Source organism: Tiliqua scincoides, chromosome 2, assembly GCF_035046505.1.
Source record: "Tiliqua scincoides isolate rTilSci1 chromosome 2, rTilSci1.hap2, whole genome shotgun sequence".
Lineage (NCBI taxonomy): Eukaryota > Metazoa > Chordata > Lepidosauria > Squamata > Scincidae > Tiliqua > Tiliqua scincoides.
In genome coordinates, this window is record NC_089822.1 from 155523251 (window position 1) to 155541865 (window position 18615).

At 43.4% G+C, this 18615-nt stretch overlaps 1 protein-coding gene across 1 annotated transcript in view; it reads left to right on the forward strand.

Moving 5' to 3' along the window:
• The window catches only part of LOC136638845 (polycystin-1-like), a 75721-nt gene extending 57386 nt beyond the window's left edge, over positions 1 to 18335 (forward strand). Inside the window, 10 exon segments of the mRNA XM_066612874.1 lie at positions 218 to 326; positions 1258 to 1418; positions 2082 to 2197; positions 2534 to 2725; positions 5301 to 5455; positions 7434 to 7518; positions 12347 to 12634; positions 14712 to 14846; positions 15445 to 15762; positions 17631 to 18335. Of these exon segments, the coding sequence (XP_066468971.1) occupies positions 218 to 326; positions 1258 to 1418; positions 2082 to 2197; positions 2534 to 2725; positions 5301 to 5455; positions 7434 to 7518; positions 12347 to 12634; positions 14712 to 14846; positions 15445 to 15762; positions 17631 to 18335 (2264 nt within the window).
• Positions 18336 to 18615: the final 280 nt, after the last annotated feature.

Here is an 18615-nt window from a genome sequence, read left to right on the forward strand (position 1 = left end):
ACTGCACAGCTTTCATTGATTAAACTGGGAGCCATTTTAATAAATGAAGGCAATTTGTAACTGCTGAGAAGTGCACTTCTTTGAGATTAATTTGGTTCTGAAAAATAAAATAATAAAATATATTTTCAAGGAATGAACTGCATTTATTTTTTAAATTGTATGCTGTATTACTAAAAAAAGACGTAACTTCAGTTTTTGTTATTCTCCTCTGGGGAAGGTTTGCTCAGCTTGATCCCAGCCAAAACTCAGGAGAGCATCTCTGACTCTATCACATCTGACAGTGGCAGGTTTTCACCCCAAGCTGAAGTGGACCTCGTCTATGATGGGTATGTACCGTACGGGCAGATATGCTGCTGCTAGAACTGCAGCATATGGGAACATGGGGGAAACTGAGAGAGAGAGGAAGAGAGAATGAATAAGCACCCCAATTACCCATTACTATATCTCTTCGCTAGTTTGGGTTTGGAAAGAATAATTCACCTCTCAATCAGTTCTAATTCAAGGAGTGAGGAATCATCCCTTCTAAACCACTATAATCAAGGTGAGAAAGACAGGCATTCTAATGTGTAGTGGGACACCCACTGGTTACATTTGAGTTAGTTCAGACAGTACTTTCAGAGCTGGATTATGCATGTTGCATTCCCCCTTCCACTACACGTTCCCTTTTATTCCTTCTTTTGCTGATCATACGTGCCACGGCAACTTCAAGCTGCCCTATCACATGTGATCCTTATACTAGTTCAAGAGTAAGGATTGCATGTGAGAGGTTGACTCAGATAACCCCCCCCCCACACACACACACACACACACATGCGATTAGGAAAAGATAAGTGGAAAAAAGGAATAACGCACAGAAAGGAGGAGCGGGTTGTGCATGATGCTGCTCCTCATCATGTGAAGAGGGCCAGAAAGTGTTGTCCGAACCTGCCCTGTGTTCAAACCACTTCCACCACACTTAGGATGCACGCCTGTCTTCACTGCCGATATAGTGTGTCGAATGGTAGGTTACAAACAAACCAAATCAAGTTTAGTTTTTTAACTTTGGCCCCAGGTTCAAACCCAAGATGGCGCAATAGCCACAGCTTTGCATTAGCCTGAAAATCAGACCTGCCTGAGCCAGCTCAGCCAGGACAAAGCTGTAAAATTTAGTCCTCTCGCTACTGGAGTAATCACTATGCTTCATGCTTATCCTGGTGGTTGTGATCCATCCCTTGTCTCTAACTCCAATACATTTGTTCTTTTTCCCCTTGCTGACAGTATGGAAAGTTCCTGCAGTGGCTGGTCTGATGCGCAGCATGGAAGCAGCTGGACCTTTTTACGGAAATCCTTCTCTTATGTTTCTGCTATAACAAGTAGTGGCAGTGCGCTTCTTTCTGATCTGGAACCTCCACCTGATTCCCCTGTTTCCACCCGGATTGGTGTGTATGCATCTTCGTCAGAATACTGTTGAGTGGTTTTCTCATGTTCTCATAGATTTGTGTCAAAGGAGCCTTTATACTGGGGCTGTGATATTGTTTAATTTTGTCTACAATTTAACGCAAATTAGTTTTCCTTTAGCACTCTTTAACCTCTCATTTGTACATACAATCATGGTGGCTAAAGGAGTGGGTTTTCTTCCATGCTGTATAAGCAATTATTCCAAATAATTTGATCAGGGCAGGTCAATATATAATAATATTTAGCATTTGTTTAGCACTTTCAGAGTATGCAAAGGGCTACATATGGAGTCTTTACAATAGCTTTGTAATGCAACTATTATGCCAATATTACAACTGGGGCTGAGAGTTGTCCAAGGCCACCTACTGAGTTTATAGCAAAGGCAAGATTTTAACTGCAAGAGCTCTCTAACAGCCCAATCCTATGCATCCCTCTACTCAGAAGTCAATCCCATTGAATTCAGTGAGATATATTCCCAGACAAGTTTGTATCAGATTGCAGCTTTAGCCTTTATGCTACGCTGGGTCTCATACAAACGTATTACTTGACTATCTTATTTTCAGGGGTGTCTCGAAGACCTCAAGCATGGTTGTTCCCTGCTGGGATACTGCCAGCAATTTATGTTGCTATCTTCTTGCTGGTAGCTGGATGTTTCTCCATCAGCATCTTGTATGGCTCTTCCTTCCTCGACCACACTACCTTGATGTGGCTGATCTCATCTGCCTTTGCTTTCATCACTACTTTTGTCTTCTTGGAGCCAGTAAAGGTGATGTATAACAAACTCCTGTTGTAATTTTCTCAGCGCACTCATGTGCACATACACGCATGCACACAGTAAGTTTTGAAATACAGCAGGGGAACATCATTTTGTAAGCAGGTCTATGGTTGGCCACTAAATGACAAGGTCTTTGAGACACTGAGGGTCAAGCAACATGTTAGATTTGGAGATTGTGATTTGATCTCTTGTTTAATGAAATGAGACTGCTGGGAGAGAGGCTGTCAATTTGACTGAGCTGTGGCAGTACCCTTTGTAGTCTCATCTCCCCCTGGGGAAATGGTCTTAGCCTCTGATACCAAGACTTTCCTGTTCTTTTAGGTGGTGATTGGGGCTCTATATGCTGCTCTCATCAGCAAGCCTGTGGTGAGTGAAGCTGAGGGGCTGGTGGAGAAGCCCTTGGTGAAACAAATGCCTGAGCAAGTTGGGAAGGTGCGGGTGCCCTGTGGCTATGGACTTCTGCAGGCTAAGGAAGAAGCCAAGAAAGTACGTGCTCTCAGAGGGTTGATGCGGGTGAGCTTATTTCTTTTATACTAATAAGTGTATCTGTATCAAAGAAGGAGGAACTAAACCGCATCAGTAGAGCACATGCCTGGCATGTAGATGGCCCCAGGTTCAATATCTGGCATCTCCAATTGAGTGGACCTTCAGTAGTTTGTTTAAGGGTGGCCTTTGGAGACCTGCTCAGCAAACAAAACTGGTTTAGATATAGACAGGGGTGTCCAAAGCTTTTGGCAGAAGGGCCACATCATCTCTCTCTGACACTGTGTTGGAGGCTGGGGGGGGGGGGAGAATTAATTTACATTTCAAATTTGAATAAATTTACATAAGTTTACATAAATAAGTATATTAAAGATGAACTTATATGAATGAATGAAGATCTTGCAATAGCTCAAGGCCTATAAAAGGCCTTGCACAAAGCAAGGCTGGCCTTTCCTTTGCTGCCGCTACTGCATCACAGACGTGAAACAACAAGTAGTGGAGGGAGCCCTCATCCCACAGCTCACTCGAGAGGTCAAACACTCACCCTCATGCTGAAAGCAGTTGTGTTGGGCCAGTGTGGGCTCCAACAAATCTCCAGAGGGCCAGAGGCTCATTGGAGACTGGGGGCTCCCTGAGGGCCACATTGAGAGTCCTTGAGGGCTGCAGGTGGCCCCAGGGCCAGGGTTTGGGCACCCCTGATATAGACCAATGTTCTGACTCAATATGGTAAATTTATATGTTGGTGAAAACTCATTCTGGCAACACAATGTCATAGACTTGTAGATTACAGAGCTTGAAGAGATCTGAAATTTTTGTGTACCATGTTCACCCAGGAAGGTGTCCAGGGTAACACACACCCCATTTGAGGAATTGTTGTGATTTGAAGCCATTTCATGCATTGCTGCTACAGTGTAGCTTTCATCAGGAAGACACTTTCATATGATTAAAATTCCATGTTGCAGCAGGAATATATGCAAGCAGTTACCCCATGAGTTTTGCTCCTCTAGAGCATGCCCCCATGCCAGCAACATTGGTGAACCAAAAGGCTGCTACATGTATACAATACTGCTGCAAGGTGGTGCCCCAGAAGTAGTTTTCAGCAGCAACTGTGCTGCAGCAGTAGCATAAGAATTTGATTTTAAATAAGTCTGGAATGTATCTCTGTTAATGAATTAGGAGAAAGTATCACAAGTGTTAGGACTTACTCTGCCCACTAGAGGTCTGAGTAAATTTAAATATGAACATTTGCCAATACAGCAGTGAAGGCTACGAATGAGTGATATCTCGTCTTGAATTAACAGTAGTATGATAGAACCATTATTATCCATAGGGTATACACTGATCCCATTATCACTTCTATTTAAAAGGTTTTGCATTTTTTTTAAAGCTCTAAAACCTATTTGATCAGATGATAGCAGGACAGAAGAAAAGCGTAAACATCAGAGGCAGCAACAGCCACCTTTAAACACTCTAAATATACCACCTTTAAACACTCTAAAACTGCTTCAGATGGGTAACTGTGTGAGTCTGTAGCAGCAAAAAACAGCAAAGAGCCCTATGGCACTCTAAAGACTGGCCATAATTTATTTCATCGTAAGCTTTCATGTGAAATGTAGATGGTAGATGGGACTCATTAGCCTGGGAAGGCAGCTCATCTGAGAGAAGGAAAACTCTGATCCCAAACCTCCACTGCCTTGTGGCTACATCCAGTTATGGAAAAGGCTTCAGGAGACAACCTCGAGGCAAAATCTGGAGCCAGAGTCCCTGAGGCAGTTCATGGCTGAACACAGTCAGGTTCTGGCAACTCCTGTGACGCCGCTGGAACCAACTGTATTGGCCTCTGCCTTTCCATTGGACCATTTCAGTGACGTGGAGAGGGGGGATTTGCTGCATGGGTAACAGTCTATCCTCCATATCTACTTTACCCAGGCTTCACGCACTGGAGAGGACACTGTTCCAGAACCACCATTCAGAGTGCGATACCAGAGTCTTCCGAGACTGAAGGATGCCAGCAACCAAGCTTTCATGGAAATGGACAGTAGTCCATGGAAGTTTATACTGAAATAAATGTGTTGATTTTTAAAATGCCACAGAATTCTTATCTATCTGCAGTCTAAAAGGACTGTTGGTGATCCATCTAGTTCTGTATTAACAATTTCCACAAGGCTGGGATCAGGCGGCTAGGCCAGGACTTGAACTGAAATATCTCATTCTGAAATCCAAAAGCTGTGGACTGGCTTTGTGAGTGACGGATATGCTGTATTTCCTTTTAGCAAAAATTGCTGCTTAGTGTTAAACTGATCTGAACGCTGTTGGTGGCACCTTGCATTTTTTATTGTAGCACAATTGTAATGCTAGGCAATGGAAAAAAAATGTGTCTATGCATTTTAATAAAATACACAGGTCTCAGCACACACTCGCACTTATTTTTCCCCATGGCCTAGCTTTTCAGCTGTGCTACAACAAATAATGCAATTTATTGATGCAAAGATTGCTGGGCTTCTCATCTCTTGTAGTCATATTTTGATTTTTAAATATTTAAAATTCCTCATCTGCAACATTGACATGGTTTTGACTGAATACTGTTTTCTTCTACTCACTCCAGAACTGCATCACTCATATGCTCTTCCTTTTGGTGCTCCTAACCATCAATTACCAAAGATGCTTCCATGACAACAATGTTCACCTCCTGCATGCTGCTGTCAAGCAGGCCATCACAGTGACAAACAACAAAGGACTCAACTTCACTTCTCTGTACAGGTGAGCTTCCTGAAGGCAGGAACATGAACAGATGATGCCGTTTCCACCACCATAAGTTGTTAAAAATTATATAGTATTATACTATACCCTGTTCAGGCATGTCCAAGGATAAGTAAGTTGTCCCTAATAAAAAAAAAAAAACACAAATACAATCTGATCTGGTTCAACTGATTGTCCATTTGGAGTTCTGTATCTGTCAGTTATCACTGCCGGATCACTGCCGGGCTCTCCTTAGACTTACGCCAGCTATACAGCTGACGTAGATCTGAGTACATTCACTGTAGAACAGGTATTGCATGTAAATGCAACTGTCCTGGGTTCTGTATATTCTAAAGTACAGGTGTGTGCCACTTAACAACTGTCCGCTTAATGAGGGACTGCATATACAAAGGTGGTCAAAGCACAACAAAGAGGCTCTTAATGGGGTGGTCAGGTCTCCAATAGCCTGCAGCAGAGTGTCTGTTTACACAGCAAAAAGGTTCTTAATACAAAGAAGAGGCAATCTATCTCCAGTAGCCTGTGCAGCCAGCACAGAGTGTCTGTTTACATAACAAAGACACTAAATTGGGCTGAGTGTTCGCTTAACAACCTAATCATGTAACAATGGGGATCAGAGAATGTATCCCTGTAGTTAAGTGGCGCATGCCTGTACTTGAAGCCGTTTTAACATAAAGTGGCTTACATTTTTAAAACAGTACTTTATGTCCTAAAAATACTTGAAGAAACCACATGAAAGAACCTAGGAAGTTGACAAAAAAATAGAATAGTAGTGCAGCTATCCATCTCCTGGATGTAACTAACAGCACAATCCTATGCACATCCATTCATAAAGTAAGTGCCCAATTCAAGTGGTGACTTCCACTGATGGAATTAGCATTCCATCAGCAGAAGGCCCTCTCCATCAGTGCTGCAGATGTGGAACCAATGTGTGCAACAGGGTCACCAGCATGACCATGCTAGCAACAGTGCATGCATGCCACCACAGCACCCAGCCACTGCCAGAGGATGTACATTGGTGGCAGAAGTGAGCAATGGGTGGAGGGGCGGGGAATGACAGGGTGTTTGGGCGGGAGGAACTGGGGGGAATTGGGGGATGGAAGGGGAGAATCTGGCAGCAGTCATGCATACCAGATCTTGTCACCTGTTTTTCACCCGACTCTCCTTAGACTTACATAGGTCTGAAGATACCCATAGACCAGGGGTGTCCAAACATTTTTGCAGGAGGGCCACATCATCTCTCTGACACTGTGTTGGGGGCCAGGAAAAAAAGAATTAATTTACATTTAAAATTTAAATAAATTTACATAAATGAATTTTTTAGAGATGGAACTTATATGAATGAATGAAAGTCTTGCAGTAGCTCAAGGCCTATAAAAGCCTCTCCTTCGCTGCCACTGCTGCATCACAGACTTGAAACAGCAAGCAGTGGAGGGAGCCCTCGTCTCACAGCTCAGGTGAGAGGTCAAACGTCCTCAAGCTGGGAGCAGTTGCATCGGGCCAGTATGGGCTCCAGCAAGTCTCTGTTGGGCTGGAGATTCATTGGAGACTGGGGGCTCCCCAAGGGCCTGATTGGGAGCCCCTGAGGTCCGCAAGTAGCCCCCAGGCTGGGTTTTGGGCACCCCTGCCATAGACCATTGGAGCTTTCACAGAGGTAGGGAAAATTATTTTCCCTTACCTCTTTCAGGCTTCATTATTGCTTCCCACCATAGCATGCAGTGTGGTGAGAAATAGAATTGGGCTGTAACTCCATTGAATTCAGTGGGACTTATTCCCAGATAAGTGAGTATTAAATTTGGAGCCTAAATTCTTGACTGACATCTACTGGTAGGACTTTTTAAAAAAAATGTCTTTTATGTCTATACAAAAGTGGCACCAACATCTAAGCATATGAAGATGTCACCCCCCCCCCCCTGTCTACAGGATTTATCAATAGATAAGATTTCATGATGATGATGAAGTTTTCTTTATATTTTCTAAGAGTAATTCATATCACCATTACCAAAAAGACAGCTATACACTGTGATGTTACTGCATGCAAAACTGGGGAGTCTCAGCAGATTCAGGTATTTCGAAATGATTACACATAGCTTATATTAATTCACAAGTGTCCTCACACCCATCAGCTTGACCATTCTTTAAAAAAAAAAAATCCTGCCCCCAGCCTTGTTCATGTTAGAGTTTTGAATACCAAAACAATCTGAAATCCCTATGAACAGAAGCTCATAAAGAAGGGAAAGTCCACAGATTGCTCCCAGACCTATTCTGCTTCTGTGCCAGAAAGGAGTCCTGCAGCTCAGCTAGCAGGACTCCTTGGTCCATGGTGGTGGTGGGGAGTCTCATACACAAGTGATAGCAATATTTCTTAGCTATTCCTATGATAATTTATTAGCAGTCTGGTTTCACCCACAGTTCTGCATCAGGGGATGAATGTCACTGTCATGAAACCAAGCAGAAAAAAGAAACATTGACTATGCTTTGCTTTCCTAACATGTTCCTTGGTTGATGAATTGCTATAGTCTTCGTCTTCGTCTTCATCTTTATTATTATTATTATTATTATTATTATTATTATTATTATTATTATTATTATTATTATTATTATTATTATTATGTAGCTACTCCGACATGTTGGAATGGATAGACACTGTGCTACTGAACTACCTTTTTGAAAATCCTAAGCTGACACTAGTAGGAGTGCCTCATCTCAACCAACAAAGCTCCACGGAAGTTATGGATCCAGGTGTGAATTCTGCTGAAATTGCTCTTCTCTCTCAGCTGGTAAAGTGGGGAAAAAAAACAAGGAGAAAGGGGCAATTGAGGGACTGTATTGAAGCAAAAAACTGAAGTAGGCCCAGGCAGAGAGATGTCAGTATTTCATGTTAGAAGCATTGAAAAACCTAACAGCTGGTCTTGTCAGGTTTGGTCCAGTAGGCTACTTTGACAAACATTGAAAAAGGAGATCAGGGACATTTCAGTGAATCTCTTATAAAAAGTGAGCTAGGGACAAGGAAAAATGGAAATGTAATCTGGATCTGAGAATTCTCCAGCTGGAATGCAAATTAGCTGAATTGAGCTGAGTTAATGGTAGATACAAGTTTGTATAACAGTATCACTGGGCCTGCTCTATGGAAAGAAAGATAAGGGAAAATATAGGTTGGCAATGTGGTGATGTGCATATGTAGGCACATAAAATTGCCTGTACATATGGAAGGGTATAATTTAGGAAATAGCAACAGAGATTTAAGGAAAAAGATCTGCCTGTTCTTCTTTTTGTACTTGCCAGGGCTTTTTCAGCCTCAGTCTGCATCTCTGACACACCACCTCAGTACTGCCAACAGTACCTGTCCCCTTTGCCACTTGTCTGTGTCCAGATCAGAGGCTTCTCAGAGTAGTCAAGCTAATGGAGATGCATGCTTCAATCCAACTCAGCACGATGCTTTTAGGTAAGAAAAGATGTTATGGGGAATTGTCTTTCTGTTTTGTTATCTGGTAGGGGAGGTGCTGTAGCTGAGCAGAAGAGCAACTGCTTTGCATACAGAAGGTCCCAGGTTCAATCTCCAGGAAGAGCTGAGAAAGACCTGTCTGAAACTCTGGAAAAGCAGAGACAGTACTGAACTAGATGGACTAATGGTTTGACTTAGTATAAGGCAGTTTCCTATGTGTAACCCATGACTTCTCACAATTTAACACTTAAAGACCCATTATAGCAATACCTTCTGCATGTGGCAGCCATTGCTTTCAACGAATCCATGTTGATGTGCAGCCAGGCTGCCACTCCATCCTTGTCTGTGTGGTAGCAGTCCATGCTGATGTAGAGTTTGGTTCTTGTATACTGAATCAGTCATGTGAATGCCATTCTGAAAGTGCAAATTCATTCTTAGCATGCCTCTGTAATCACTTGCAAAGATGAGCTTGCAACTGCATGCTGAAAGCTCATCCACACTGAATTCATTGTCGACTTATTGCATGATTGTCGACTTAGAGCATGACAGTACTGTAGGTCTGCATGGATTGACTGCTACAAGTGCAAGGAGGGGGTTAAGGAATCAGAATTAAAACTGGGAGCATTTATTCTCAGAGAAAGGAAAGACGCAGGATGCCTTCAAATGTAAGTCTCTGTTTTTTCCAAAGTATTTCTAATAACCTTGTGCTTTCTTGTGCCCAAAATGGGTTTTTTTGCCCACAGGTTTTGGATCTGGGGTCATTCCGGTTTTTACTACATTAATTCTGGCTGCTCAAAGTCACTCGGGAACAACTCTGCAAGGGCCCAGAGGATTTTGCATGACCTACAAGCAGGCTACTGGATCCACAAAAGGCAAGCTGCCTAGGAGGACTTATTTTTATTCAAAACTCAGCCTTCTAGAAGAGATTAAAATCAATACAGTGTGGGGTTTTTTTGTTCTTGCTATGGAAGAAAGAGAATGACTGGTCTCTGGGGGTGGTTTCTGCTTTGCTTTGTTCAGTCAGCCTATGAGGGCAATATACTGCTGTCTTGTACTTCACTACTTTGGTCATTCAGCTGCTTAAGGGCACATTCAGAAGGTAGATTCGCCAGTAGGTGCTGCAGGCATAACCTGAAAAATAGTAAAGGTTCCAAATAATGAAAAACATCTTTTCCTACAGGACATCTACATGCTCAAACCAGGAAACTGCTTAGACTCCATAGTCTTACAGGTCCTGCATTGAACCCTGTGGACTGGCACAGACAAGCAGGATGAAAATCTAGTCTGCAGGGACCAGCACTGGAACAGTGCAGCTACCTCTGACATTAGAACCCTGTGGAAATTCTCAAACAGCACATCTAAAGCACTGCATATTTGAAATTAGTTTAGCTGCCATGACATCTCCTACATAAATCTAGGAACTTTATTTCTTACTGTCAGACGTTAGAGATTAGATGGTTGATACAGGTGTTAGAGATGGTCAGTCCCTTCACAGAACTAGAATTCCAAGGGATCTTCTCTCCATTGAAAGCTATGACGTTTAACCCGCTTTGAAAATACTGTAGATCAAACTTGTACTGTAGACATGGTCTGCGGATGGAGTAGTGCAGTGTTCTCAGCCACTTCACATGGTCCACCTATTTGAAGTACCACTGGACGTAATTGGCAATGATATCATCGCCAGTTACTTCTGAGTTGGGAGGTCAGATGTGATGCAGCAAACACCAGTAAGAGACTCAGGATGGACGGAAGGGCTTTTCAAGTGCGGAAAATCATGTTTTGGAGCTCTGCCTGCCAAGCCCCTACCACTGTTTGTCATCTCGTGTTGCTGGTCTCGCTGCCAGGTTGCAGGTGTCCAGAGGTTCCACAAGTACCACTGTTGGTACCTGTATCACCTGTATCGTTGGTTGAGAAACACTGGAGTAATGTGAAGCATAATAGGGAAACTGGAAGGAGTACCAGTTCTGATGCTACTGTTCATAATTCCATCTTGTTGGTGGGCCAGGCAATTAGTAAAACTAAACCAGATGGGTTCAGGTAAACAAATGTGTGGAAAAGACCAAAATGCTCCAGAGTTGTCAGATCTTGAGGGTGCAAGCAGTATCTGCCAGTGAAGCTCTGCCAGAAGGGAGAAAAAATCCTAACCAGGTTAATGCCAGCAAGTACTAATATCCCATCTCTAGCCACTGGAGAACACTTTTGTATAGCTTTTTATTCAACCTGATATTCATCAGTGTCTCTCCTCCTATTATGATAGGAGCAAAGCTGTGTTTGTGGAGTTCACCCAGTACAGTGCTGATGCAAATCTGCACCTGACTGTGATGCTTCTGTTTGAATTTCCGTCAATCGGACCCGCAGTTTCTTCAATGTCCGTTCTCCCATTTCACCTGTTACACTCTGGTGACGGTCTCGGCCTCCCCCTTGCCATGGTGGTATGTATCCTACGTTGCTAAATGCATCCCGAGGCTACATCGCAAGTGACCTTTTGAAACATTGTTTCAGTGTGGCCAGGAGACTTTATGTTGAGATCTCCTATCTTGTCAGCTTAGGGTCAAAATAGATGTGATGTTAGTTGTTGCCTACTTGCAGCAGGGGGCCCCAGACTAGGGTCTGCTGCCTTATTTTGAGCAGCCTACTGAACCCAATGACATCATACCTATGTGTGGCCTGCCTCACATACTTATACTCAATAACGTGTGACTGAAACTTCTCTCATCTGTTGAAAGGGAAAAAATGGGGAAAGGGCTCATGAGGTTAAAAAAAAAATAAGAAATGAGACAGAGAAGCAAACATGTTTGAGTCTGTTTTGCACTTAAGGTAGCTATTTCATGGATCTGGGAGTTCAACCCCTTGTACACCAACTTCTATGCTAAGATGTTCTGTAGATATCCTATATTTAACCATCCCTGACAGTCAATGACCCTAAAAAATAATTCTCTCAGGAAGGGATTTCATACATAGCCATCTTAGAGCTCATGCCCAGTCTCGTCTGATCTTGGAAGCTAAGCAGGGTCAGGCCTGGTTAGTACTTGGATGGGAGACCGCCTGGGAATACTGGGTGCTGTAGGCTTATGCCATAGTCTTTCGAGACTGAAGGTTGCCAACCATCTTAGAGCTCAATGGGCTCTTATAGTCAATGGGGCTTACTCCCAGGTAAGTGAGGATAGGATTGCAGCCTCAGGCAGTTTATTATATAGCACAGTATATCCTTTTATCCTTGAGAATATTTGGGAGAACCTAAAATTTGCTAAAACGACTGCTTCATGTTTTCCCCTGACATTAATAATAAGCTATTTTTCCCAATCGTGTCCTAAAATGTCGTTCCTTAAGTTCCACTTCTTTGGGACTCCCCCTCAAGTAAGCGTAGTAGCTACAATGCCTAATTATGTGTGTAACGTCAAGATACAGACGTATTTGCCATTGGTTCTGCTGTTCCCCTTCTCCCCCAGATATGTCTGCTTCTCTTCAGTGGAGCATTTCTACTACCAAATCCATCATTCACATCTCAGGAACGGATGCCTTGCCCTTGGCAGAGGTGCAGTTTCTTCCAGCTCTTCCTGGCTTTCCTCTCTATAGCTGTTGCTGCCCTGCACTTTGCTTACATCTACTTGGCAGATGTGCGGATGAGGCATTACCAGAAGCACCGTCAGGCTTTCACCAGCTTCTACGAAGTGGCAGTGCTGGCTCATACAGAAGCCACTGCCTGTGCTCTGCTATTGAATGCCACCATGCTGAAGGTGAGTAAAAGCAGGAGAATGTAAACCTTCTGACAGCCACCTGATGCACTTGTTGCAACTTTCTCCCATGGCTATGAATGGTGCTCTCATCCTACAGAAGGAAGTAATGGGAGCCCTCAGAGACATCATTGGGATATATTGTATGGGCTAACCTGTCTTGGGTGACTTCAGCTATTGAGAATCAAGTCTTGCCAAACTGGAAAGGAGTGTTGCAATTTGGTTTTTTGTATAGATTGTCTGGAGAAAGGCAGGCAGATTGATCACTTTGACCCTGAAGGCCCTGGAACATGGCTCTTCATGGTTCTTTTTTTTAAGGCAACAGGACTATTCCTGAACAACTGTTGAAATAACTATTTCCATAGAATTGAGGGTTTTGAGTTTTAACTCTGTCCCGGTATTGATCTTGTGCTCTGCCTTTCCTATAAGCCATCTCCTTTCATCAATCCCATCTAGTTAGTTTTTGTCCAAAATATGCTTTTCATCTCCCATGAATGATAAAAAAAAATGGTACACCCTGCACAAAGCCAACGTCTGTTTAGAAGGCACCATGCCTGATTGATTAACAAGCTGAATGATGCATAAGTTCTCGTTAACGTGTGTATTAAATGCTGCTGTAATGACCTTTTAATTGTTATTGAAGCTGCTTCTGCAGGCTAATGTTGGTGTCATTCCTTTCCATGTGTTTCCTAATGAAACTGCATAGGGAGACCCATCTGCTCCATCCAAGGTTGGATGTATTAGTGCTTGGTTGTTACCTCATATTTCCTGGATGAAAAAAACAGCAGATAAAATTCACAGCACAGGCTCTAGAGACAGTAGGGAAGGCAGCAAGGTGGATGAGAACTTGGTAGATGGGAATACAGTAATCAGTATTATTGTTTCTCCTGAAAGTCAGTGTTCAGGGTTGTAAAGGACAGAAGACTTGAAATGAATATCATTTATTGTTCTATATACCAGATTCAGTTCTTTCAAAGAGAAATCAACACTGTCTTCTGGACCGTCTCAGACATGCCTTTCTATTTTTCATTCAGTGGCCCATTTTTGCAACTTTCATCATGGATTGAGATAACACACATGATTATTTTAAAGATGAATGCAAACGTCCTTTGAGCTAGGTAGCCAAGCTTCCATGGGTCCTTCTCTGACACAAGCATTTCTTAGGCTTACACTCACATTTCAACCATAGATTTTTCCCCCCTGACGTTTTAACCGACATCCAGCCCTTATTTACTAGAGCTGTTTCCCAACAAATATTTTTGAGGTATTGAGGTGCCAAGAAGCTGTTTTCAGCTGGAGATGCTGACTGAGAGCCCAATCCTGGGCTTGACGTGCCGGGTCACCACTGTCGCAAACATGCCATAAGGCATGCTTGCGAGGCCTAACGCTGGGCCAGCACCCTTGCTAGCCCAGCACTGGCTGGCGCTGGGCTACTGCCGGGCAGGTGCCTGGCCTCCATTGCTCAGTGGTTGCATGAACCACTGAGCCACAGTAAGGTAAGCAGGGGCAGGGGGAAACGGGGAGGAAGTGTTCTGGGGAGGAGGGAGGCAGGTGGAGGGCGGGGAGGAGGAGTGACAGGGAGGCAGGAGCAGGGAGGGAGGGAGGCAGAACTGGTGGAGCTTTGCTCCACTGGATCCTGCATGTTTGTGTGGGGCTCTGCACCCGACACGAACGTTGTTACTTCACTGCCAACCTTATGGTCGGTGGTGAATCAAGTAGCCCCATTGCAGGACTACTTTCCTTACCTGGGAGAAGGGGATGAAAGACACCTTCTCCCAAGGTGTTACCCATGACTGCCATTGGTGTGCAGGATGAGGTGGTAGCCGTTTTCTGTGCTGCTGCAGCTGCGCACCACAGGAGCTCAGGATTGGGCTGCAAAGTTCCAATTTCAGGGGTTTAATTAATTGTACCATGATATCCATTGTTGTTGTGACATCCTTGGTCTCAGTTATGGCGTGATGATGGATTTTGTTTATTATCCAAATGCAGGCTCCTCATGTTCCTTCTAATGACAAGTCTTCCTAAGAGCTTCTTCCCTCCAAATATGCAATCCTCTGAAATGTGTTTCTTCTCCTTCTAGATTGTACAGCAGCTGCGCTTTATCCGGAGATGGTCTGTGTTTGGAAAAACCCTCCAACTTGTGCTGAGAGAGCTTGTGGCCATCACAGTCATCTTCCTCCTGTTTCTTGTCATCTGTGCCCAGTGCGGCTGTTTGGTAGGTTATACAAAATATGGGTGGATGCGTGAGTATGATGGGTGGAAGACTGCTGTGTAGTCATAAATGGAAAAAAAATCCCAAAATAATAATAGGGTATTGCCTTTACTTGGGCCAATTAAAAGAGCAGATCACAACAAAGGAAGCAACCTTTGGAGTTCATCAAAACTAAGACTGAATGTTGAGTGAAAAAACAAACAAAAAGTTGTAGGGTGGATAGAAAAGAATGTTGCTCAGGGAGATTTTAAAAAGTCCTAGTCTGCATATTGGGCATGGTGTGCATTGGTGTTGATAGAAGCTTCCTTCCAGAAACTAATAGTAGCTTTGAAGGCATGATTTTCAATGCACTGTAGCACAAAATCCAAAGGGTAAAATACTGATTTCCCATGTGCCACAGTCCAGATTCCTGATCTGTCCCCCCATAGTTGCTATTTGAACACCACATGCACACAGAACAACTATATGTTTAATTTAACATGTAGTTTTCCCATCGATATGGACATTTGACTAGGAGCCTATGCATGATAATTGATGTTGCCACAGATGGGATAAAAACTGCTCACAGATTTTAAAAACACCCCTTTTTCCTTGTTGCCAGGCCTTCTCTGCAATTGTGGAAGAGTTCAGGACACTCCCATCAGCCTTTTCAGCTCTGCTTTCTACCCTCCATGGGAAGATAGCTTTCCTCCAGTCTTTGTTGAAGGCTTCTCCTATTCTGGGTGCAACATATGTCCTTGGCTATGGAGCTGGTGTTTTCTGGATTGGGCAGAGTTTCCTTTGTGCTGTGATCCTTCACAGCTACCGCATCATCCACTCTGAGATCTACCATTCAGCCTTTGAACCTCAGGATTATGAGATGATAGAATTTTTGGTGAAAAGATTTAAACTTTGGATAGGACTCAGCAAAACTAAAGAGGTAAAAGAAAGGGAAATACTGGTGCCTGCTGCACAGTCCCAGCTCAAGGGGCATGAGAAAGATGGGTGAAGAAAATGCAGTCACTTAAGCAGTTGTAGCACCAAAAAATGTGGGCTGCTTTCAAAACTGAATACCTGGGTGGCATTAACTTTAAATTCAAGCCATAAAAAGACTGTTTCATATGTCAAGTGGATCTACAAATGTTCACCATCGCCAGGTATCTGAGATGGGGGCAGTCTGCAGTATCATGGTGGGAAAAGGGTGAATCTGTGTGGTTCATGGTAGCTTCAGATCCAAACTACGTATTACATGCAAACATGCGTAGCCGTAGCTTGATGTCCCCTTTAGATGAAGAAAAGCCATTTCTAGTAGGAGTGACTGAAAGTAGAGAAACATGGAAAAGGGCCCTGCCCATTGTTTTTCTATCTCAAACTAGTCCCCAGAGCTTCCCACCTCCAGTACAGTTTAAACCCATGTTTTTCCACAATTAAGGCTCAGTGAGTAGAAGCTGCTAAGGATGGGATTTGGAACTGGGAATGGCAAGATTACCCGTCTTCTCTGCTCTCAGTTGCTCACTCCAACAGCAGCCCCAAACTTATGCTGGATACAGCATAGGCCCGCCAGCCTGCCTGTTCCAGCGCAAGTTAGGATTGCGCAGCTACATGTTCTGTAGTAGGCTGCAGTAACCAGGCCCAGCAACACAGCACTGCTGCTCCTACATTCTTCTGTCACAGTGCTGGAGACTCCCACGAGACATAACTGGGTTCTTCTTCCCTATAGGTTCTAGGTATGACCTTGCTCTTCTGTGTCAATTTTTTCCAACAACCTCAGAGTCATCCATTGGAGCAAAGAGAACTATTTTAGTGCTTTCCTGTTTCTAAATGACTAGTTTCAAATATGCATCAGTAGGTTACAAATGAAATGGGTAGATCACATGGTTATGAGAAAACATTTTGAATAAACCTCAAAGTAACATTTAGAAAAAATAAGTGACTGGAGAAAGATAGCAATTTGATCACATAGGTTTCCAGTAAACAGACTGGAATCCTATACCACACACATACCTGGGAGTAAGTCCCATTGAACCCAGTGGGACTCACTTATGAGTAGATACACTTAGAATTGCACTGTTAATTTATTCATAAGAGAATTTCTAGCTAAAAGATTGAGGGCCCAATCCTATCCAACTTTTCAGTTACGGCGTAGCCCCAATTCAGCCCCGTGGTAAGGGAACACATGTTCCCATACTTTGAGAAGGCCCCAGTGACTGCCCCTCCACCACAGGATGCAGTGCACACCCCACTGGCACAACTGCACCAGCACCGGAAAACTAGATAGGATTGGGCCCTGAAACTCCTATAAGCTTTTCAAATTGGTCTGACCAAAGTTGTGTTGGTTATCAAATGCTCAACTACCAACATTATCCCAGTATGATAAAATTCTTTTGGTTCACAAGAGGCTGACTATTTGCTGAGTCATTGTTCTAAGAAATACAACTGCAAATTAAAGATTCAGTATTTTGAAATATGAGCTCACCTTACTTTGGAGTTTCTTGACTGACCTAATTTTATGGGTTTCTTCACCACCTGTAGCTGGTTCGGTTTTCCCAGAAATAGAGATTACAGTCTGTTGTTTGTCATACTGGCATCTTTTCTTCTTTGCCTAAGTGTAGATGCAGTATTGGTTTGGCTTGAAGTTTCTGTAAATAGCTGTTTAGAGTGTCATCTATAGGGTATGATGGCATCTGAACCTATAGTCCATACCAAAAGAGATATGGCTGCATGGGCGTAGTTGCTGCAATGAGATGTTCCAGCTCACAAGAATTAATCACTGAAAGTATAAAAGCCTTTGATCTCGTTGTCTTTCAGTTTCGTCACAAAGTAAAATTTGAGGGGATGGACTCGCTGATTTCCCACTCCTCTGGAAACTCCAAACAGTCTCGCCTTCCTTCTCCTGGCATCATCTTCCACCGTGCTAGTACAACCATTTCTTCCCTTAGCCCTGAAGACCTGATGCTTCCTGAGAGTCCTACCACAGATCCATGCACTGTAGGCTTTTATCTGGATCACCTGCCAACTGCAACTAATGAACTCCTGGATTGCTTTGACAGGGTCCTCAGAGTGGTAGAAGATGTGTTCCACCTTGAGACCAGCCTGGAGCAGACTCAGAGAAGAATTTACAAGAATAAGAAAGAACAGAAAAGCCCTTCCGTGGAAAAGGTGGTGACTCTTGCCTCAAGAACCCATCTAGGGCTGCCACGAACTTATAGTACCTTTTCAGAATCTGCCTTGGCCAGGCTTAAAGCTCAGCATGTAAGGATTTCTAGCTGCAGTGCCACAGAAGCATGCGAGCAGCTCCCAATGGATGCTATACCTCAACAAAGGTCAGGATATGAGGTTCTGCTGGGCAACCCACCAGCTTCAGGCAACCTCTGCCAAAGAATTCCTCCCTGGAGAGGCCATTTGTTCAAAAGGAGACCAAAGAGTGAAGAAGGACAGGGATGTCACTGTTGTGATGTGCTTGAAAAACATATCCCTTTAAAGAGGCGAGCCTGGCAAACAGGTGATATGTAGTGAAACTTTGGAGTAGGCTAAACATAGCACAGCACCATGACCTGTTTATTTCTCTATTAATTGTATTGTATCAGTGAAGTATCAACTGGAAAGTAGCATGTAATCAGATCTTTTCTGCTTGCCTTTCTGATTTCTTTCAGGGGACTGCAAATCAGGAAACTTTAAGCAGATTCACAGATCTGCCTCATCTATGCATCATTTGTAGGACACCTCAGTTTCTATGCTTAACAACATGTGGATAATTATACTGGCATTTGTAAAGTCCTTTGTAAGCTATCTT